Source organism: Quercus suber, unplaced genomic scaffold (genome assembly GCF_002906115.3).
Source record: "Quercus suber isolate HL8 unplaced genomic scaffold, Cork oak 2.0 scaffold_287, whole genome shotgun sequence".
NCBI lineage: Eukaryota > Viridiplantae > Streptophyta > Magnoliopsida > Fagales > Fagaceae > Quercus > Quercus suber.
Window position 1 is genome coordinate 407263 of NW_027069743.1, and position 24897 is coordinate 432159.

Here is a 24897-nt window from a genome sequence, read left to right on the forward strand (position 1 = left end):
TGATAATTACTTTAAAAGCAAATATCAACCCGCACTCGTTCATCAATGGGAATGGGATGTCAAGATTAATGGGAATGGGAAGGCCTTGACTTCAGTCTCTACGTCTTTAATTGGAGTTGTGAAGAAGAGGTGACATGCACGAGATCTGTACCAACACATAGACCACACATGTAAGCCGTAGCAGCATTTATTAATTTGTAAAGAGACGAATATGCCCTTCAATTTGGAGTCTTTATTAGGCTGTGTTTGTTTGCCGTAAAATATTTTCGGAAAATAGATATTTTCGGAAATGGTATTTTCGGGAAAGGAAAATATTTTCTGAGTGTTTGGCTGCATTATGAAAAATTTTCTAGAAAATATTTTCATGTGTTTGGTTGTATACTGAAAATGCTATTTTCCTACACTTTCTCACATTTTCTTTGCTATTTTCTCAGTACCCAAACAAATTTTATAATAGAAATTTCAACGTATAAACTTCAAAAAACAAAAATCACAACAACTCCATTCGATCAAATCCACATTCGGTCAAACTGATGAGAGAGCGAGGACGAGAGAGTGATCAGAAATGGATGGAAAGGGAGAGATCGGTCATGGGCGATGAGATCGGTCATGGGAAATGACAAGATCGAGCGGAGGCGAGATGGAGCGGCCAGATCAAGCGGCGCGGTGTGATCGGCGCGGTGCTGCGATCGACGGACTGGAGCTCGGGGTTCGCAGGCGACGTCGAAGAGCGTGATGCGATCTCGGTGGGGTGCGATCGTGGGTCGTGGGGTGCGATCGTGGGGTGCGATCGACGGTCGAAGGTCTGGGTTTGGGTCGAAGATCGGTGGGTCGTGGGTCGACGTCGAGTGGCGGTGGGTCGTGGGTCGACGCGAGTGGCGGTGGATCGTGGGTCTTCGTGGGTCGCCGGAGTTAGGCTCTGGGTTCGTGGCTCTCTCTGCTTCCTCGCTCTCTCTCTGTCTCTGTCTCTCTCTCTCTCATTTTCCGGAAGTAAATTGAAGGTAAAATGAGAACGGAAAACGTTTTCACCCGTTTTTGGCATTATTTTCGGTCAACCGGAAATTATTTTCAGTTTGACCAAATTTTCAGTGACAACCAAACACACCATTTTCCGTAAAATCATTTCCTGAAAACGTTTTCACCCGAAACAAACGGACCCTTAATCTTATCTATGGGGGCTATCGTCACCTACGGCACAGCATAAACACCCTCACATTTTCTCAATTATCTTATATTATAATATATTTATTATAGTAAGTTATATCATTAGCATATTTTGTGTGGCCCGCTCTGAAAAAGACAATATATCAATTGCTCGTACGTGGCAATGCCTAGTTTAGTCAGACTATTCGGATCAAAAGTAATGCATTATGGCTGCCTTTTTGTCAAAGAAAACGAATCTTACTTATGTTACTTCATACATATATTCGCTAAAGTGTGACTTTAAAAGAAAGAAAGAAAAAAAAATCTAATTACATTTTAATGGTATTTCAATTTTATGCCGATTAATTTTTAAATTATACTCTAATTTAATGTTAAATATATTTTAAAATGTTGAGTACATTCTAAATTAATTTCTTTACATGTAAATTCATGAATTTTAAATTTAGAAAATATAAAAAGATTCAATTATAATTTATTACATTTTTATGTAATTATTTATGCATGTTTGCAACGTATAATTTCTTTTATAAATTGAAAATTTTCAAAAAAGAATTTAATAATATTAAACTTAAATAAAAAGATCTCAACTTACATATATATATATATATATATGAAATTTTAGTTACTATTAATTGTAACTATATATATAAAAATATGATATTATGAACTATTATATGATATTAAAGCTAAAAACAAATCGGCCCATTCAATTTTCATTTACGATCATATATTTGAAACTAAGGGTCTGTTTGAATACCGTTTATTGCTGAAAACTGAAAAAAAAATATAGCAAAATAATTTTTAAATGTGTGAATAGTGCTATGGGACCCAATTTTAAAAAAAAATTTGTTAAAATCTGTACTTGCGGGTCCCTTGAACAGTGCATGGGACCCACAGAAATGAAACGCAAACGCTAATGCCAAGGTTAAAACGTTATCCAAACTCAGTCTAACTTTCCCTTTCCCCACTATTTATCTATAATTTAAAATTAAAAAAATAAAAATCATAGAGATGCATTAGAGTAGACTTTAGAGGACAGTTAATGGTGCTAAGCTTATTTTTTTGATGAGGTGCTAGGCCTTAAATGGTAAAAAGATAAACCTGCACTGAGCCAAATAAAATCTCTAGAGAATTAATACCAAGGTGGCTGTTATTTCCCACTATAGACTAACAGAGCATTGATGGTTTTCATTGTTGGTGGCTAGGTAGTACTACAGAAGCGAGTTTCATTGGATGAATCATGAAACTGTAAAAAATTAATCTTCTACTTCTACAGCTGGCGTTGAAAGTTTTGCATTAATTAAGGAATCGGTGACAAGAAAGGGTAGAGTTGGAAAGACGGGAAAAGATTGCATGAAGAAACTCGGTAGTAGAGGCCAAAAACAACATGACGCTTGGCGTGGTGGTGCAACTATTAATTACCAAATGTTCTTCTTCCTATTCCCAACCTCAAATCTGAAAAACGTATCCTAGTTCATCCATGGAGTCCTTGTTTTCGTTGTAAATAAAAGTTTTCCTAGCTAGAGAGCTTAATAGAGAGAGATCATGGGGAGTGTTGGCGACAAAAAGTGGTGTGGTTGTGCATGTAATTTGTGGTCATCATCATCAGCAGCAGCAGCAGCATCATCAGCATCAGTGAAGCTTTTGTTGTTCATGGTTTCACTGATTGTGGTATGTGGGTTTGTTTCTGTATTGGGTCCTCTAGAGTCCAATTGGGTTTTCTTGTCGTCTTCTTCTTCTTCATCAACTGGGGCTGTCGCTGTCACTTCTATGAAGAATATTCATGTGAATGATAAGAAAGAAGCTATCTCAGATGACTCTCTGCTAAGTCGCTCATCTACGCCTCCACAAACTATAGAAGCTATAAAACTAGTACAACTTGTAAGAACTCTTTCTTTCTCTCTTTTTCTTTTTCTTTTTCTTTTTAAAGAAAATTAATATACAAATGATATGATTTCAAAGAAAATATATGATATTTGTTTTATGATAATTGCTCTTTTTGGTATGTTGTTACTCTTGTTTGGTTTCCATTTTTACTAGCAAATCTTTTTTCTTTTTCTTTTTTTCAAGTCTTCTATGGTTATCACTAAGAAAATTGTTTTGAGGACCATATTGAGCAATCTTAAATCTCAAAAAATCTCAAAAATATTGAGCAATCTTAGAAGATGGGTTATCATATATGAAATTCTAAAATTTGTATCCTCCAACTTCAATTTTATTTCTGTAATTTATATTGTAATATTGTTTTTGTTACAAATGTCATGATTTTTGTAGTGCAAACTTTGATTTTTCATTAAAAAATTCTATATGTGATCATTGAAGTTTCCCAGAGTAAAGTTTATTGTTTTACTAAGAATTTCGTAAAACCATATGAAGTTAAAACGTGTTGTCTTTGGTCGGCATGTGTGATTGTTGTCTAGAATAATGTTCTCTATATTGTTTTGTCCATTGAATTTTCCTCAAAAGAAAATGATTTGGGTTTTCTATTTAATAAAGAAGACGATTAGTCTGTTTCAAATTTGTATTTTAAAGAAAGTAGTAGTTATGCTTAAGTTGATATAAGCATTTCTTCTCCAAAAAAGAATAGAAAAGTTGATAAGCATTTGGTGAATGGTGTAATTAAAAGGTAATAAAAGATTTTAAGCTAGCAAAGGAATTATAGTTTTTTTTTTTTTTTTCTCAATGAATATGGAAGTTTTTTCTTTAAATGAATATGGAAGTTAAAGATTTTACGTTTATGACACTATTGAATTAGAGAAGCATAGAGAAACTAAAGGAACCGTCTTCTCATATCGTTGCATTGATTTTTGTTTTTCATTTTTTAGAAAAACTAAAGGTATTTCCCTTTTTATGTGGAGCTAAAAATCAAACTTGGTATTCCTGCATGATGTGAAATATTCGTTTTACATTGCAAAACAATAAATAGAAGAAAGAGAACATTTTCTGAAATGTCTACCAACTGCGCCTTTCATCTATGTTATTTGTACATTTTTCAATTCAAGATAAAAATTCAAGCTTTCTTTTAAGTAAGAAGTCTAATGAAATTACCCAACCCAAATGAATTTGATTGAAGCAATTTTTTTTAGTGATGTTAACCATTAATTAATTGGACAGAATGGGACTAAGGAAGGCATCTACAATTTTTCTGTGGCTGGACCCGGTATTTTTCCTCCCATGAATGAATCTTATGACCCAGTCGAATCTCCTGATCCACTCTTGAAAGCTAGACGAGATCACAGCAATTTAGATACACTTGAAGCTGGTCTTAGTAGAGCTCGAGCTGCAATAAGAGAAGCTAAACATGCAAACCAAACTCAAGATCCTGGCTTCGTTCCGCTAGGTCCTATGTATAGGAATGCCAATGTCTTTTACAGGTACCCCGATTGAGGTTTATTAAGCTTTCATTCATTCTTTTGGTGAAGTTGATTTGTGTTGTTAAAATTACTGAAAAGTACGAATTTTGTATGTCATTTGTCTTGGTAAATTTAGGCACACACCCATAGGGACATGATCACATGAACTTGCAATGTCACCTACCACCCTACCGTTATAAGTGATGGAGGTGCCATTTGATGCAACAGCCATTGGCCAATTCAATTCACTATAAATGAACTTGGGCTTCAATTACTTGAGAAGTAACTGAATTTATTAAAGAACATGTTCTAGGTATAGACCTCATGAAGAGTGAAACATTATAAATAAGGCTTCAGCAGTTGGGCATACAATAACTTTCTTGGGTAAGAAGTACCATCCAAACTTTGTATTATAATTAGATTAAAGTTTTCAACATGTTCAATTTCTTTCCATGTTACCAGTTGTTGGTGGTTTTTCCCAATCATGTAATATGAAACAGAATATGCCCTACTACAACATACTCAGCATTTAGTGCTGCATAAGGGTTAGAGCATATAAACTCTTGTTCTGTTTTCTAATGCAGTAACACTTCTCTGCAATCACTACAGGAGTTACTTGGAAATGGAAAAGCAATTCAAGATTTATGTCTATGAAGAAGGGGAGCAACCATTGTTTCATAATGGTCCTTGCAAGAGCATATATTCTACGGAAGGGAATTTAATCCACGGGATTGAGATAAATAACCAGTTCAGAACCAGGGATCCTGAGAAAGCACATGTGTTCTTCCTTCCCTTCAGTGTGGCAATGCTGGTCCGATTTGTCTATGTGCAAAACTCACATGATTTTGGTCCCATTAAACACACTGTTATAGATTATGTCAATATCATTTCAGGAAAATACCCCTATTGGAATCGAAGCCTAGGAGCTGATCATTTTATGCTTTCTTGCCATGATTGGGTAAGGACAGAATCCATCTTGCTTTCTGTCCAAGTATGAGGCTCATATACTAGAAGTTTAAAAGTTATTGCTGATAAAATACACTTTCTCCTAACGTTTTGCTCTAAAGATTAATTGCTAGGAAATAGTGAATTTACCATTGTTCTGATAATAATATTTGACCAACTATTTTTTGATTTCAGGGGCCAGAAGCTTCCCGCGCCACTCCTTACCTACACAAAAACTCCATTCGCGTTCTTTGCAATGCTAATACATCCGAGGGATTCAACCCCACTAAGGATGTGTCCTTTCCAGAGATCAATCTCCAAACTGGTTCAATAGATGGATTTATCGGCGGTCCATCCCCATCTCACCGTCCAATCCTGGCTTTCTTTGCTGGAGGGCTCCATGGGCCCATTAGACCTGTCCTCCTTGAGCATTGGGAAAACAAAGACGAAGATATACAGGTGCATAAGTACCTTCCAAAAGGTGTATCCTACCTTGACATGATGAAAAAGAGCAAGTATTGCATTTGTCCAAGTGGCTATGAAGTTGCAAGTCCAAGAATTGTTGAGGCCATTTATGCAGGGTGTGTTCCTGTGCTGATTTCAGATTATTATGTTCTACCATTTAGTGATGTTTTGAATTGGAAGTCATTCTCTGTTGAGGTTCCTGTGAAGGATGTTCCCAACTTGAAGAAAATACTAATGAGCATTCCTACAAGGCAGTACATAAGGATGCAAAGGAGAGTGGTACAAGTAAGGAGACATTTTGAGGTTCATTCTCCACCTAAGCGTTTTGATGTCTTTCATATGGTCCTGCATTCTGTGTGGCTTAGAAGACTGAATGTTAGGGTCCGAAATAATGTTCATGTTTTGTAATTGGTTCACGCATCATCAACTTGAACAGTTTCACGAAGGTTATAAGTTGAACCATCTAAAATGGCAATAGGCCATGTAGAGAAGCAGAAATATTAGATTTTGGAATTCTTTACATTTTGATTAACTAGTTAAGTGTAAGAAAAATAATTAATTTGTTCTTTTGTTGGATAAAATATAGTTGTGGTTGTTATGCAGTCCTTTTTTGGACTCACATCTAAGAACTATGCATATTTTTAAGTCATCATAACAACATGGGGGTATTTGTTTGGTAGGCAATTGACACTAGAACATACTCTTTACCCTCACAGGTAAATAATACAACTTAACTAAAATTTTCAATTCATTCATTAACATTTTAGATTCTGTGTGAAATGATGGCCATTGTGGCTTGGACAATGGATATTCTTTCATTCTTCTCTCAATTATTCGTGTAGTGAACCATGTTTCAAATGATGGTATTCTGAATAACTATTATCAGTACTCTGTTAAGGTGATAAACCGTTTATCCAAATAAAAAGGGCGATAAACCATGTTGCAACTGATGGTCTTCATCATTTTTTTTTTTTAAAATTATAAAAATGATGAATAATTATCTATACTATATATAAGAGGATTCCCCTCTTTCAACTAGACTTTTATGTAATTCAAAAATGCTCTCATTAATGAAAGGTAACTTCATTTAGAAATAGAGTCATAAATGTCAATAACAAATTTCATTTTGAATTAAAAACAGAATTCCTAAGTTACTACTTATCTATAAAGTTTCTCATTTTTATTTTTTTTGAAAAATATATTTTTAAATTATAATAAATACAAATTATTAACCTTTACTCCAAAAAATAGAAGGGCCTCTCACACGCATGCTCAGATGTTAATTTTCAATAATTTGTTAAGAATATAAATTGTAGTTGAAATATCACTTTCAAATAAGACCGTCACTTGTACCAATTTATTATACACCAATTGTAATAGGACATGTCAAGTTGTCAACCGATGCTACTTAATGCACCAATCTTATTTTATTATGAAACAATTGTAGTAGGACATGATTCCTGATTGATTACAACTCCAACAAACAGGAAATTGATAGGTAATTGACAGAACTCTTCCCATCCCATTTTCAATTCATGATAATTTTGATAGTGGAGTTTAGTGGCTTGGACAAATCTTCATTCTGGTCTTTTATGGAGAAAATGGGTTTTTGCCCCTTTTTTTTTTTTTTTTTAATCCAGCATTTTGCCCGATTTCCCAAACTAATAAGAGAAATACTCTTATTTTGAATCTCAATTTTCTAAAAATCAAGTTTCAATTTAAAACTTGATTTTTGAACAATTGAGTTATAACAAATCAAAAATTTTAAAAAAAAAATTCTAGAGCCTTATAAGTGGCGTTTTAAGGACCTTATAGTGGCGTTTTGGAACTCGAGTTCCATGCAAGAATTTTTTTTTTTTTTTTTTTTATAAGTTTGATCACCTCATACCTATAGTGGTGTTTTAAGGAGTCTATAGTGACGTTGAAATTCAATTTTGAGAAAATCGAGTTTCAAAACAGGAGTATTTTCCTAATTAGTTTGGGAAAGGGGACAAAATGCTAGTTTTTTTTTTTTTTTTTTTGTGCGAAAAGGGCAAAGACCAATTATTTTTTTTTTTTTTTTAATCCAGCATTTTGCCCGATTTCCCAAACTAATAAGAGAAATACTCTTATTTTGAATCTCAATTTTCTAAAAATCAAGTTTCAATTTAAAACTTGATTTTTGAACAATTGAGTTATAACAAATCAAAAATTTTAAAAAAAAAATTCTAGAGCCTTATAAGTGGCGTTTTAAGGACCTTATAGTGGCGTTTTGGAACTCGAGTTCCATGCAAGAATTTTTTTTTTTTTTTTTTTTATAAGTTTGATCACCTCATACCTATAGTGGTGTTTTAAGGAGTCTATAGTGACGTTGAAATTCAATTTTGAGAAAATCGAGTTTCAAAACAGGAGTATTTTCCTAATTAGTTTGGGAAAGGGGACAAAATGCTAGTTTTTTTTTTTTTTTTGTTGTGCGAAAAGGGCAAAGACCAATTTTCTCTGGTCTTTTATAATGAGCATCTATGAAATTAGAGAGTCAAGTCTTTTATTCCTCCCCCCAACCCCCCCACCCCCCTTTTTTTAATAAAATCCAAAATCATTGATGAAAATACTTCTAGGAAAGTTTTGCAGTTTTTAACCATTATTCTGACCCCCCAAAAATTGATTAATTTAATTTCGTTTGATTCATTTATTGATCCAAGAAGTTATATGTCAATTTTCTGTGCATAATATTTCATGAATGTCAGTATTTATCTCACCTTTTTTAGGAGTATTTATCTCGCTTAGGAGTAATATTAAATACTATCACATTATTTTAGTTGAGGTATTAATTATGAGTGAACTGATCTATCTATAATAATATCCTTGGTCTTATTTAATTACTAGTTGAGTCCTTTTAGGGACACAACAATTATTTCACAACACTCTTAGATTAGCCTACAATCTCACATATAGGTTATTATAATAAAAATTTTAATTGTTGAGGGTAGGCTCGTGTGTGAGGTTTTAGGCTATTTTATTTTATTTTATTTTATTATTATTTTTTGATAATGGTAAAGATTTTATAAACATCAAACACAGAAATTAGACAGGATGTATCTTATTAAGATCCTCAAAATACACTTCAAGGAAGGCTTGAGGCGGCCCATATACTAAGGGTCCGTTTGGATACAGTTGAAAACTGAAAACTGAAAAACACTGTAATAAAATAATTTTTAAATGTGTGAATAGTACTGTAAGACTTATTTTTAATAAAAAAAAGTTGTTAAAAAGTGAAATTTGTGGGCCGTAAACAGTACACACCATGCACTGTTCACAGAAAAAGTCAACCATTTCGGCTCAAAAAGCAAAAAAAAAAAAAAAAACAACTGAAACGCACACTAAATGATTAAAATAATCCCAATACCTATTCTTAGGGACCAGCCCGCTAGAACATGAGGGGCTTTGTTAACTTCTCTACATCCCCAAATTAAGGAACAGGAGGAGAAAAAAAGCAAAGAGATCAATAGCTTCTCCATGGAGTTTTTGCAACCTTTGCAAGCTGGACAAAGCATAAGATGGCTTCAGCCTTGGCTTGGAAAGGGATGTTAGTTCACTTTGGTCCATTTGGTTCACTTCAATGCATTCGGTCCACTTTAGTTATTTTGATCCATTTTAGTGCACTTACTTAAGAATTGGAAAAGACAAGCCAGGGTTGAGACCTTTTTTTTTTTTTTTTTTTTTGAGAAGAAAATCAGTCCATTTTATTGGAAAAAGAAAACCTAACAAAAAATAGCTAGGAGAATAAAGTTGACATGTGGAGGAACATCTTCCATCCACACCTAAAAATCACTAACATGTCTAACATATCTAGCAAGTTTATGAGTAATAGTATTACCATGTCTATGGATATGTGAAAATTGAAAAGAAGAAAAAGAAGCCGAATAGAATTTGGCCTCGGCAATAAGGTGACTTAAGACTTGAGAGTACTTATTCTAAATCTGAATTTATTAAAAAATATAGATTTCAAACTTGTTCCAAGTTCTAATAAAATTTAGTAATTAAATCTCAAATTTTTTCTACATATATTTAATGAATCGAAAACTCATCTATTTCCTTTTTGAAGAGAGAATTGGAAGCAAAGTCGTGTGCCATAGGGTTTATTGGAAAGGATATTTAAATAACAATAGGCAACCAAACCGTTTCAGCTATGTTAGAGGCACAAATGTTGATATCTTGGTGTAGTCTAAGGTGTTAAACCATTGCACATTAATATAATATCTAAAAACTGACACATAGTATTTATTATTTCTATGCTCTTGTTAAGCAATATTAATGTAGCATTTCAATCAAATTCGGTCTACTTTAGTCTACTTCTGTACACTTGGACCAATTTGGTTCATTTTGATCCACTTGGACCACTTTGGACTATTTCGGTCTATTCGGTCCACTTTGGTCTATTCAGCCTATTTTGATTCATTTTCGTCTATTCAGTCCATTTCGATCTATTTTGGTCCATTCAGTTAAATTTGGTTCACTTCAGTCCATTCAGTCTCGGTCCGCTTTGATTACTTGGTCTAATTCGGTCCATTCGGTCTTGGTCCAATTCAGTCTATTTCGGCCAACTTTGGGTATTCAGTCCAATTCGGTCTATTTCGGTCATATTCAGTCTATTTCGGTCATATTCTGTCTACTTCAGTCCAATTAGTCCACTTTGGTCTATTTTGGTACAATTTGGATTAATTGAGCATTAAATTGATTTTTTTTTTTTTTTTTTTTGTAGGCCTTTTAAGTTTTGGGCTCAATTTATTTTTTTCTTTTTTTTTTTTAATCTTTGGGTTAAAAAGTATGAAATTTTATTCTATTTGGGTTAAACTCTTTAGTTTTAGGCTAAAAAATACAAAAAAAAAAAAAAAGATATTAGAAAATTAGAGATATGCACCCTAAAAAATGATATATATTCAAAAGATTACCTTAAAATTCAAGTCTCAATAAAATCAACATTATACTTATATTTGGAAAGAAAAAAAATACTTCAATTCTAAATTTATATAATATTTTAAACTTAATGTAACATGTTACATATATTCCATAGAATGGGGGTGTACTTTAAAAAAAATGGATATGTTAAAATTAGTCAACTGATTGTGGTATTTTTTTAATTATAAAAGAAATCCTTTTAATAACATCTTTTCTATTTATATAAAACAATTTTATAATTATAATGCTGTTGTTGAATGCAAAATGAAAAATAGATTATATGTTCCATTTTCTAAAACTTATAAAAATATAATATATTTTTAAATATAAATTTTATATTATATTCTTTTAAAATAATTAGATTATATTTTTCTATTCATTGCGTGGTTTACAGTTAGGTAAAGTAAAATCATTAACCACATAATGGTTTATTAATAAGTTGCCCTTATTGTGCTCCTTGTAAAGGCAACATTTTGTTTGATGATTCATGTGATTATAACAATAGCTATGAAGATGTCTTTTGTTTTTCGTGAGAAGTCAGTCAACTAGTTTGTTCTTGATGAGAACATAAAGCAACCTAAAAAATAACATCAAGAAAGAATTAAATAAAAAATGACGACTCTATAAAGAATACAATATATAGATTGACTAGTTATGAATCCCTAAGCATATATAGAGGTGACAAGTGAAAGCACTCGAGTTGTTATAAATGGTATGAAATTAAACTTAGCTATGTTATGTGGCTTGAAGGCATTGTAGCATAGCGTTAGTCCTAATGAAAACATTAGGTGCATGTTTGGTAGATTGTAATAAGCGTTGTAATATATATATATATATATATAATAGTTATTCCTATGATTTAGTTATTTTTTAGGTTGGTTATATTTTTATTACAAAGAGTAGTCATTTCTTATGAATAGTTATTCTTTAAAATGAGGAATAAATATTCATTTTTAAAATGTTGTATTAGTTATTCCTTAGTAAATGCAATAATTTCAAAACTTAATATATTTCCAAATGAACAAAATTTTCATATACATCTAACAATTATAAAAATAAAAAATCATAAAAAATAACACATATCTTCCTTAAATTTAAAAATAATAATTTTTAAGGAGATATAATTGTATGAGTAAGATATTTCCTAAAATAAATCTTAAATTTCATTATAATGTTATAACTTACAACCAAATTAATGAATAGGTTTAGTTATTATATTACAACACATTTTATTCATAATAATAAAAATTACAATTCTTGTTGTAATCCTCATTCAGTGTATCAAATGTACCTTAGGATTTTAAGTAAAGAAAGTAACTGATATTTGAATATGTGTTTGTGAGGATAAGCTAAATCTCACCTCAAACATTTATAAAGTAGACCATGAATTTATAAATGATTATGAGGAACTCTAATTGCAATGTTACTAAGCTATTTTGGTCCTTCAAAGATAAAAGCATAATTAGCGCTTTTCTCAAGCCTTACAAAAACAAAAACATTAAATTAAAAAAAAATTAAATCACAAATTGCTTTAAGATAATAATAATTGTCACATTTGCACCCAACCCTAAACCCAAACTTTCATATGTAATCCCAATCTCAACTCTCAAACACAAATACAGATACAAAGACCAATAAATATGGAAATCCCAACTCTCGAACACAAAACCAAAGACCAATAATTATGGAAATCCCAATAGAACTTGCATTCAACACCTCGTCAATTAAGATCTAAATCTCAAATGTGGAGATAGTAAATTTTATGGGCCAAATGACGGAAATAGTAACATTGAAACGACTTTGGAAAGGGTAAAATTCTAAGTTGGCTCAAAAAAAAAAATTTATTGAGAATCATATTATGACCTGAATATTTTTCAAAAGAATAATCATGAACAAACATTGCCACATATTAATCACACTTGCTAGGTCCTAAAACCTGCTCATAAGTTTGGCAAAGATGCGCAGATATCGAGTAGGCCAGTGATCTATGTTTTTGAATCTTTTGATGGCAAAAGTTTTTGAAATATATTTTACAGCAACTTCTTCAATAATGGTCTCCTCGTCTTCTCCAACTTCTTCTGAACATAGAGTATTCATGAAGGAATAGCTGAGCTCGATTCATATACAGATGGAGATCGATCACTCTGGCTAGCTAGCAGAGTTAAGCCCAATATGACACCTGAGGGGACACGTGGAAGATAACCTCTTAGCACCGACAATACCCCTAGAATTCCTCTTACTAGTGTCATGCATGCATGCAAAGACTACTTGTCACTCCCCACAGCCACGTGTTCATCTTCAACAATCTCATTCACCACGTGTCATCCCTTCACCAATCAAATCATCTATAGGTATAGAAATATATATACTTATATATATATAAGCACGAACTAGCTTCTCATACAGATAGCTAGAGAAATCAAATCAACAAAGAGTTTTGAAAACCAAAAAAAATTCTGAAATACATTTGTTTCAATGGCGTCTACAAGGCAATTCAAGGAAGAGAGAGCCGAGGAAGCAGCGAAACTTGCTGCCTCTGATCTCAGCGATGTTAACAGAGAAAGAAGAGAGTGTGAAGAAGGTGCTAAGACGACGGAGCAAACACAATACTCACAACAACAATACCACCAAGAGCAAGATCAAAGGCCTGGCGTTATTGGGTTTGTGATGAAAGCAGTTCATGACACATACGAGCATGCAAAGGAAGCCGTAGTTGGCAAGACCCAAGAAACTAAAGAGTCCACAAGGGAAACAACAGAGCAAGCTGCGGAGAAAGCTAAAGAGGCTAAAGATAGAGCTGCAGAGAAAGCAAGAGAGGCTAAAGATACTACAGCTGAAAAAACTGAGTACAAGGATTATATAAAGAATCTAGAAACTGTTTTGAGAGAAAAGATCTGAATCACTTTGATTAATTGGAAAAAATGAATTGAGTGTTAAGTTACAATAAGGCTCTGTTTATATACACTTACTAACAGAGCAACGGAGCAAGAGAGGGAAAAACAAACTAACTAACTTCTAACAGAATTTTAACAAACTAACCAATACTGATTTTACAGCTGTACAGTACTATTCACTCTCACGTGTCCACTTTCTCACGTGCCTATCACTTATCAGAAACGCAGTCGTTTGTCTTCAATTTCCCTTTCTTCTTTTGTTTATACGTTCTGTCGTTTTCATCACTATTACACCTGAGCTGTTCTTCTTTCTGTGCTTCTGTGTTTCTTCGCTTCATTTCTTCTTTCTCAGTCACACTTTCAACACTCCCCCTCAAGTCATGATTTATGAAATCATCGACTTGATTTGAAGTCTTCAAATTTGGGGAGAAAATATCAATCAATCCCAAACAATTTACCAATTTGCTGAAGGCTGGAAGTCCTAAAGCTTTGGTAAAAATGTCTGCTGTTTGAAACTGACTTGAAACATGAAAAGTTCTAATTACACCATCTTTTATCTTGTCCCTGACCAAATGGCAGTCAACCTCTATGTGTTTTGTTCGCTCGTGGAAGACAGGATTGGCTGCTATGTGCAGTGCAGCTTGATTGTCACAAAAGAGTTGAGCACTACAAGGATGATCAACCCTTAAATCTCTTAGTAATTGAAGAACCCACACAATTTCACAAGTTGTTGTAGCCATTGATCTATACTCTGCCTCTGCCGATGATCTAGACACTGTGCTTTGCTTCTTGGACCTCCATGAGACTAATGAATCTCCTAAGAACACACTATAACCTGTGATTGATCTTCTGGTGTCCGGGCAACCTGCCCAATCAGCATCACAGAAAGCTTTCACTTGCATTGTGGAGTTGCTGGAAAAAAATAGTCCCCTGCCTGGAGTTCCCTTCAAATATTGCAGCACTCTATTCACTGCCAGCATGGGAGGTTCTCTTGGTTCAGCTAGGAACTGACTCAACCTATGCACTGCATAAGTGATATCAGGTCTAGTTAGAGTGAGATAAAGTAATCTTCCTATTAATTTTCTGTACTGACTTGCATCTGGAAGTAGCTTTCCCACATCCTTTGAAAGGTGCAAATTTTGTTCCATTGGAGTTCTAAGTGGTTTAGACCCCAAGAAGCCTGTTTCTTGCAAAATTTCCAAGCAATACTTCCTTTGGTTCAAACTTATTCCTCTGTCACTTCTAGCAACTTCCAATCCCAGAAAATATTTCAATAAACCTAAGTCTTTTAGGCCAAATTTGGTGTCAAGCAATTGCTTTAAGTCAGCAATGCATTTAGGATCATTGCCAGTGAGCAGAATATCATCCACATACACTAGCAAGGCAGTGAAAGAGGTACCTTTAGTATATGTAAAAAGAGAGTAATCTGCCTTAGATTGGGCAAAACCAAAATTCAACAAGGTGGAAGAAAATTTTGCAAACCATTGTCTTGAGGCTTGTTTCAAGCCATAGAGGCTCTTGTTGAGTTTGCAAACCAAAGGACCACAATGTGAAGAATTTAAAGTAGGAACACACTCCCCCTTGCTGTGAAAACCAGGTGGAAGGCTCATGTAGACCTCTTCATCCAAATCACCATGGAGAAAGGCATTATTCACATCCATTTGGTGAAGAGCCCATCCTTTCACAGCAGCTAGAGACATAACCATTCTGACAGAGACAGATTTGGCCACAGGAGAGAAGGTGTCAGTGTAATCAAGCCCTTCCCTCTGAGTATACCCCTTTGCAACCAGGCGAGCTTTATGTCTTTCAATGGAGCCATCTGACTTATACTTTGTTCTAAAAACCCATTTGCAGCCAATGGGAATCTTACCAGCAGGAAGAGGGGTTAAAGACCAGGTGTTGGTAAGTTCAAGGGCTGCAATTTCTTTATCCATAGCAGCCCTCCAATCAGGGGATTGAACAGCTTCATGGAAAGAAGTGGGGTCTGGGCAGGATGAATCAACAGCATTGACAAACTGTTTGTAGTGTTTAGTAAGGTTTGAATAAGTGAGACAGGCAAATATGTCATAAGGGAGGCCAGTGGAGGGTTTTGAAGGGTTGGAAGTGACTGATTTGCATGAAAAGTCTTTTAGGTATGGTGGAGGGTTGTGTGGTCTGGTAGATTTACGAAGGTTTAATGGAGAATTGGGTCTAGGAACAAATATAGGAACAGGAGCATGTTCAGAATCAACAACATTAGGAGTAGCATTTGAAAATGATGAAGGTGAGTGAGGAACATGAGGAGGGTTAGGATCCTGATCTGCAGAAATGGTGTCTGCAGAATTAGGGAGTACAAGTCCATTCCTAAGGAGAAAATCAGAATCTGAAATGGGAGAATCAGGAACAGAAAGAGGCAAAACAAAAGAATTGGAATCAAAGATTGAAGGATCAGTGTGGTGATCAGAGGAAGAAGAAAAACCAGAAGCAAAGGGGAACTGATTTTCATAAAAAACCACATCTCTAGAAAGAAAAATGGAATTTGTTTCCAAATCCATGACTTTGTACCCTTTAACACCACTGGGATATCCTAGAAAAACACATTTTCTAGCTCTTGGTGCAAATTTGTGCCTGTTTTGACAAATGGTGGAAGTGAAACATAGGCAGCCAAAGATTCTGATGTGATCATATGAAGGAGATGTTTGAAAAAGCATTTCAAAAGGGGTTTTGTTTTGTAAATGTTTGGAAGGTAACCTATTTATGAGATATACAGCAGTAAGAATACAATCCCCCCACATTTTCAAAGGCAAGGATGAATGAAATCTTAAAGCTCTTGCAACATTTAAAATGTGTTGATGTTTTCTCTCAACAATTGCATTTTGTTGAGGTGTTTCAACACAAGTTAATTGATGTAAAATACCTTTTGATCTAAAGAAATCTTTCATAAAAAACTCTGTGCCATTGTCACTTCTAAGGCATTTAATCTTTGTGTCAAATTGAGTTTCAACCATGTTGGAAAATTGTGCAATAAGAGCATGTGTTTCTGACTTAGATTTAAGTAAATAAACCCAAGTGCATCTAGAATAATCATCCACAATGGTGAGAAAGAACTTGTAATCTTCAACTGTTGGAACAGAGAAGGGCCCCCAAAGATCACAATGTATAAGATCAAAAGGACAATGGGAGACATGAGTGCTGTTAGGAAAAGGTAACCTCTTTTGTTTTGCAAGATGACAAATGTCACAACAAGCCATTTTATTTGAGTTCAAACCAGATACAGATTTATTGAGTAAAGACATTTTTGCATTTGAAGGATGCCCTAAACGAAAATGCCACAAATCAGCATTATTGACAGAATTGACAACAGATGGAATTGAAACAGATTTCTGTGAAGAAGCAGCAATACTAGATGATGAAGGAATTGAAACAGGTTGTTGAGGATTTTCTTGCAGAAGATAAAGGCCTCTTGATGCTTTACCCAGTCCAATCATGTTCCAATTGGCCAGGTCCTGGATAAAGCACAAAGAACCAAAGAATATAAGGCAGCAAAAACGAGTTTTGGTGAGTTGAGTGACAGATATGAGATTAAAAGTAAAAGAGGGAACACAAAGAACTCCATAGAGAGTGAGTTGATCTGAAATATGGACTGTTCCTATGTGAGTAACCAAAGCCTTTTCTCCATTTGGTAAGTAAACAAAAGTTTTAATAGTGGAAGTGATAGATGACAAGCATGACACTGAATGGACCATGTGATCTGAAGCACCAGTGTCAATGATCCATTCATTTGCTTTGTGTGCATGCCTATCAACTATATGGGCAGAAAAAATTGAATGAGTAAAATTTGGAGGCAACCAGAAAGGATTACCTGAAAAATTTGCAAGGTAAGGTGTGGAAGAACTAGCTCCTGCAGTGAAATTAGCACCATTTAATGGAGACATAACTGAGGCAGCTTGGTGAGAAGGTTGAGGGTAAGTATTTGACTTGGAGGCAAGGAAGGTCAACAGCTGCTCACACTGATTCTGAGTAATGGGACACTGAGGTGCATTGTTGAATTGAGGCTGTGGCATGGTCAGCTGAGGAGCATGGTACATCTGATCAGGTTGGTTAGCAAAATTTTGCATAGGTTGAGAACTAGCATTCCCAAAACCAGTACTGTTGCAAAAAAAATTCCCATACGAGCCATTTGCATTGCTAGAAACCTGATTAGCAGATGCTTTTCCTTTGTGTTTATACCCGGGGGGGTATCCATGCAATTTGTAACATTTGTCTGCTATATGACCAACAATTCCACAGTAAGTGCACACAGGCCTCTCCTTCCTTGAATTGCCATTCTTTCCACTTTGATTACCATGAGTTACACCCTGGTTCCAGCCTTGATGAACCTGATTCCATCCTTGGTGACCTTGAAATCCCTTTGAATTAGGATTGTTAACATATAAGGCTGTTGGTTCGATGACCAAATCAGCTTGGCCAACTTGCCTGCGTTTTTCTTCTTGCAAGATTAAAGAATATGCCTTGTTCAAAGCAGGTAATGGCTCAGTGATCAGAATCTGACTAGTAACAGTGGAATAACTGTCATTGAGTCCCATAAGAAAACGAAAAACTTGATCCTTTTGCTGAGCACATAGTTGATTTCTTTGAGAACCACAATTGCACACACAAGTGCAAGTAGAAAAAGATTGATAATGCACAAGTTCATCCCACAAAATCTTAAATTTTGTGAAATAGGAACTTACGGATAAAGATCCTTGAGAAAGCTTCGAAATTTCTTTCTGAATCTCAAAGAATCTAGGGATGTTTGGTTGAGAGAACCTATCACGCATGTCAATCCACAATTCCTTTGCAGTATGAATGTACATAACACTTGTAGCTAGATCCTTATTCAAGGAATTCACCATCCATGAGAGAATGGTGGTGTTTGCTCTGTGCCATGCATTATACAGAGGATGAGAGAGATCAGGTGTGGAGATCGATCCATCAAGAAAACCAAATTTATTTCTACCACTGAGAGATAGAAATACAGCCCTTGACCAACTGAGATAATTTTCTGGACCAATCAGTGGTTGGGAAACCAGAACAACATCAGATGGTGGAATATAGAAAGGGCTTGAAGGATTGGTATTGACATCCTCCATTGAAGGAGCTTGATTAGATGATCTGCGATTCATATTATCAGAAGTGTTTGGAAGATTCTCAGAGTCTGAAGCATTGTTAGAGACGGAAGCCATTGATGAGCTAATTGAAGCTCTGATACCATATAAAGAATCTAGAAACTGTTTTGAGAGAAAAGATCTGAATCACTTTGATTAATTGGAAAAAATGAATTGAGTGTTAAGTTACAATAAGGCTCTGTTTATATACACTTACTAACAGAGCAACGGAGCAAGAGAGGGAAAAACAAACTAACTAACTTCTAACAGAATTTTAACAAACTAACCAATACTGATTTTACAGCTGTACAGTACTATTCACTCTCACGTGTCCACTTTCTCACGTGCCTATCACTTATCAGAAACGCAGTCGTTTGTCTTCAATTTCCCTTTCTTCTTTTGTTTATACGTTCTGTCGTTTTCATCACTATTACACCTGAGCTGTTCTTCTTTCTGTGCTTCTGTGTTTCTTTGCTTCATTTCTTCTTTCTCAGTCACACTTTCAACACTTCTCAATAACCGTGAAACTCTAAAGAAAGATCAATAAGAATTAGATATCCAAGTTGGTAGAGAAAGGCAAGTGAAGGAATCAGATGTGAAAAATTTGGAGTATCTCCAACCTATCCTCAAAGAAACAATGCGTTTATACCCTGCTGCGCCACTCTTAGTGCCACATGAGTCTTTGGAAGACTGTACTTTGGCTGGCTATAACATCCCATCAGGTACACGACTCATTGTTAATGTTTCAAAACTCCATCAAGACCCAAATGTGTGGGTGGATCCGCCTGAATTTCGACCTGAAAGATTCCTTACAACTCACAAGGATGTTGATGTTAAGGGCCAACATTTTGAGTTGATACCATTTGGCAGTGGTAGAAGAATGTGTCCTGGGATTTCATTTGCTCTACAAGTTACACAACTCACATTAGCTACCTTGTTGCATGCTTTCGAAATTGGGCTTACCAACCTAATAGCCACCCCATTAGAGTTCAATCTTACTCCTCGTCTTGCGGCTCAAGCATATGCATAATTTGAATGATGTTGTATGATAAACAGTATCAATTCATATGCAATTTGAAAATAATAAACAAAAAACTTTGATCTTATGAGTTGTACTATAAAGTTGTGTGTTTTCTCCATATAGATCACTATAAATATATTTGTTTTCTTTAGCTAAAACTATTTTGTCAAAGTTTTAAATATTATTCTTAAGTTAAAATAGATTAGTTAGAATGTTAGTCAAATGATTAGGTTCATTATTTTGTAACAATTTAAATTTTTTGAATAATCAATAATTTATTGTGATATTAGAGTATGTGATCTGGAGTTAGAATCTTATCTCATTTTGTGGAGCATTTGTTTGCTAGCTACAACCTATGACAAGTTTAAATCTTATCATATATATATAAAAAAAAAAAAAAAAATTCTTTCTGTGCTTCTGTGTTTCTTCGCTTCATTTCTTCTTTCTCAGTCACACTTTCAACAGATTATACAACTGAGAAGGCGAAAGAGACTACAGAAAAGGGTAGGGAAACAAAGGACTCTACCAAGGGGAAGGTGGAGGAGTACAAGGACTATGCAGCAGAGAAAGCAAAGGAGGCGGCGGAAAAGGCAAAAGAGTCTAAGGACTCTGCGGCGGAGAAGGGGGCGAAGCAGGCTAAGGATTCTGTGGTGGGAAAGGCAAGTGAGTATACTGATTACACGGCGCAGAAGGCGAAGGAGACTAAGGACTCTGCGGGCGCAGAAGGCAAAGGAGACTAAGGACTCTGCGGCGGAGAAGGCAAAGCAAGCAAAGGACTCTGCGGTGGGAAAGGCAAGTGAGTATAAGGATTACGCGGTGGAGAAGGAGAAGGAGACGAAGGACACGACGGTTGAAAAGGCGAGTGAGAATAAGCATTATGCGGAGGAGAAAGCTATAGAGGGGAAGGATACTACGTTGGGTAAGCTTGGAGAGATTAAGGACTCTGCTGCCGATGCTGCTAAAAGAGCTATGGGTTTCTTGACTGGTAAGAAAGACTGAAGAGGCTAGAGGGGCAACCAAGGTATATAACATTAATATATCATACGTATGATACAAACATAATTTTTTTTTTTTTTTAACAACAAATTTCACAACTATTTAGTTGTTTGACATTGTAAACAATAACTAATATTCATCGATCTTGGTTGATTGTGTGCACTAGACGTAACTAAATATTCATTTATCTATCATTTTTTTATGAATTTATCATTTTTTGTTCTTTCAGTCAAAAATGACCAACTCAAAAGTTATAAATTTATTTTGAAATATCAAATATTGCCTAGATTATTATGTAGGTTTTATTAAAAAATGACAATATATGATGCAGGAGAAGTTGAGCGAAACAACTGAGGAAGCGAGACGGAAGATGGAAGGGTTGAAGTTGAAGGGCCAGGAGTACAAGGACGAAGCTGCCCGAAATGAGCCTGAAGCTGAGAGGTATTGAAATTCACATTTAAGATATAATTCAACAGTAACAAATGCTAAAGTCATCATCAGGCTTTACAAAATTTTTTACTCTTGACATAATCCTGACATAATATATTGTAATTGATGCATAATAAAAATAGTACTAATGACATTATATATAAAAGTGATGTTGCTCTTTTCATAACTTGCCAGTTTAGCAAATTGTAGTAAGTTATGAAAAATGTTTTGTGAGAAATTTCATGGCATGAATTGCTCTGTGTGTGTGTGTGTGTGTGTTTTGGCTTCGTGGTGGTAATGAGAACTTGCTATTTTGATTAGGGCCGCTACTGCGTATGTGGTGTTGGATACTTGGATGATGACACCGGAGAATTAAGGGAAGTAAGGACGGTTGAGGTGGATGTTGAAGAGACCCGACCAGGATATGTAACTTCTAAACTGAAAGAGGCTGATCAAATTAACGGTCAGACTTTTAACGATGTGGGACATTTGGATGATGAAGGCAAAGTACGTATTGAGGTGGTGGATCGCCAAGTCAAGATGTGATCATGTACCAATTCGGTTATTTTGCATGATGATGATGCTGTTGGTGTTTTTCTTTTGTGCATTTTGTTACTGTGTATATATGTCCTATCGTTTGTGTTCCTTTCCACTTTTCAGTTCGAGGTATATATGAATATGAACTCGTTATCTTTGTTGCTGGAAGTAAATTTTGTTGCTCTATAGGTTTGATACTATGAATTGTGATCTCATCGAATACAAAATGGACTGGTTTCTGATTCTATTCAAGCCAGGTCCATCTTCGAGTTTATTTGGATAAAATATATCTTTGATCTTTTCAAATCATATGATATGATACATACAGGTCACAGTAAGTTATAACCATTAACAAAATTCTCTAGTTAAAATGTCATTCCGTTGGACATCTTGTCAAAGAGTAAGTTATAACCATTACAAAATGTTGCTGCCAGGTCTAGCTAAAAAGTCATTGCATTTGGACATCTTATCAAAGATACACAATTTATTGCTGACTCGCTTTTTGAGTCATTCTAGCCCATGCTTTAGCCAAGAGTTTCTCTCTCTCTCTCTCTGTTTTTGTTTTAGCCTAGACCCTGGGGTCTGTTTCTCCAGATATTTCTTCATTGCTATTTCTGATTTCTCTTGTTGATTGAATAAAATGCTGCACTGTTCGGTTTCTCAACCCAAAAAATAAAAAAAGGTAATGAAAAATATGGGCCTGGCCTTGATAGCTTTATTGGTGGCCCACTCATTATTGGGTTTGTGGAGGTGGTGTTTTAGATGTTAATAAAGAAAACATAGACAAGGCCCAATCTTAAAAGGTTAAGAAAAAAAAATCATTGCGTTAAGATTAAGAATATCCGTTTTGTGTACTTTTTTTTCTCTGATTCACTTTTCCCCATCGGCCAATCATCCTTTTAATTGACTTTTCTTCCTCTTTTCATTAATAGCTAAGCATTTCTATTGTTTTGTTATATCCACAATTAATTTCATATCATTTCAAAGGCCCATCTCACCATCTGTTCATAAAGATTTTCCAATAACCATAATCTAAAAGCTCACCTACTTAAAAAATTAGACAAATTAAGCGCCCGTTTGTTTGCACTTTCTTATGGCAAAAAGCACTTTTTGAAACAAAAAAAAAACAATATAAGCATTTGGTGAAGTTTCAAAACGCAACTTTTGAAATGTGAAGAGGAATGCGCGTTATTAGAAAGCAGCTCTTCAGAGCCTTTTCCAAAAGCCCATGCGTGTTCATAAATATTACCGTTGGACTCTATGTTCAGTTACTAAATTGCCCTTCACATTTTATTGGAAACTCAATTTTACACTTTGATAAATCAAGGCAGATCGTCATTCGCAACCCCAGAACCCTTTGATAAATTAATTGCTACAAAGACCACAAAAAAATAGCGTCTAGCCTAGATTCAATTCAATAACAAATTTCCAAATCAGCTAAGGAAAAAAAAAAAAAAAAAAAGCAATCCCTTGTAGTAATAGTTTGAACTCTGTCTCTATGGGCGATTATACGAACTAGAGTAGCGACGACAAAGTCAAAGCCAGGGGAAGAAAGATTGTGAGACAAGAGCAGAGGCATGTCATCGTTGAACTCCGTCTCTACGCAGCAGAAGCAAGATTCCTTGTACCCTAACCTTTCACCTAGCGACATTTTCTTTGGGTTTGTTGAGATCTCTCTATTTTTCATTTTATCTTTCTCAGTTCTCACTCTCTCCCCTTTGATGAAGTAATAGTTTAGAGGATGTGAAACAGAGTTAGATAGAGAGAGGTGTTGAAACTTGAAAGAAATCAAAATGTGAAGAAGTGTGTGGAGGAAAATAGAGATAAGGGAGAAATAAAGAAGACAAAAGGTGAAGAAGATGTGTTTGAGAAAAAAAGGGAAAAAAAAGGTTATGTGTTGGTTATACGTGTGGTGTGGGGCACAGGCTTCAACAATTTTTTTTTTTTTTTTAAAGTAAGCTTATGAAAATATATATATATGTATATATATAAATATATATGTTAGAGAAACACTATCTTTAAAATATTTGTACAACAAATTTTAGCTTACAATATTTTTACAACAAATTTTAGTTAACAATAAATTATTATTATTAAGTAATTTTTTTTAAGTAAGTATTATTAAGTAGTTGGTTTAAGTATGAAATAAACTCCCTTATATATACATTGTCCTTTTTGGTAATTTATAACTCAAACCGCCACTTTTATAAGTGTTAGCCAAACACTCAGCTTTTTAAAAAAACACTTTTTAACAATTTTTATCAAACATTCAGCTTTTTTGAAAAATCCAGTTTCATACCGCACTTTTTTAAACCCCCACATTTTCAAAAAACCTAGTTTCAAAAAACTGAACCAAACTCACCCAAAAATGGAATCTTGATTTCAAGATCCTAGTCTGAATTGAGATATGATCCGTTCATAGGCTGTTAGATCCAAGAACAGAGAAAATTCTATGCTATTCATAAATAATTTCCTATAGTCATATTCTAAAAGCTCACCTACTTTGAAACTTAGACGACAAAAATGGAATTTTGATTTTGGGATCGTAGATTTCTAGCCTGAATTGAGATATGATCTATTCATAGGTTGTTAGATTTGGGAACAGAGAAAATTCTATGCAAACGATGCATAATTCGCATCACAAGATGCATGATTCGCATCTCAAGGAGGTTTGTGAAAAATCTCATTTATGTTTTCCTTGTGTATAAACAAGTCAAGTTTCAGCCTTTAATTTTAGACTTGTTTAACAAATGAGCTTTTAATTTTAGACTTGTTTAACACTTGAGCCAAGCTTAAGTAAAAATAATTATTTGTGAGCAGTTTTGGTTTATGATCTTGGTAATAAGATTGATATGGGTTTAAAAAATAAATTAATATCCTATTAAGCCTTCATTTATTAGGAATTCGACCGCATGTTCAAATTAAATGGATTTAATAATATTTTGATAATACACTTATATTTTACTTTTTTGAGTTTGATGTTAAGTCAGAGTTTTAGCTTAATATTAAACTTGAGCTCAAGTTTTTAA

General features: G+C 34.5%; 2 protein-coding genes across 2 annotated transcripts; both read left to right on the forward strand.

Moving 5' to 3' along the window:
• The first annotated feature begins 2224 nt into the window (after nt 1–2224).
• On the forward strand, nt 2225–6548 carry LOC111997130 (probable glycosyltransferase At5g03795). The gene is made up of 4 exons (XM_024029193.2): nt 2225–3045; nt 4279–4538; nt 5127–5475; nt 5658–6548. The coding sequence occupies exons 1-4, from the start codon at nt 2710–2712 to the stop codon at nt 6333–6335; spliced, it is 1623 nt and encodes a 540-aa protein (XP_023884961.1). The 5' UTR covers nt 2225–2709; the 3' UTR covers nt 6336–6548.
• Nucleotides 6549–13283: 6735 nt separating this feature from the next.
• On the forward strand, nt 13284–24347 carry LOC111997134 (embryonic protein DC-8). Its single transcript, XM_065782032.1, is given in 11 exon segments — nt 13284–13742; nt 15614–15661; nt 15785–15795; nt 15892–16022; nt 17049–17165; nt 20357–20622; nt 20624–20901; nt 20903–20927; nt 21234–21343; nt 21709–21838; nt 24291–24347. Coding segments are annotated over 11 exon segments (1575 nt in total). The 5' UTR covers nt 13284–13340.
• The last annotated feature ends 550 nt before the right edge of the window (nt 24348–24897 follow it).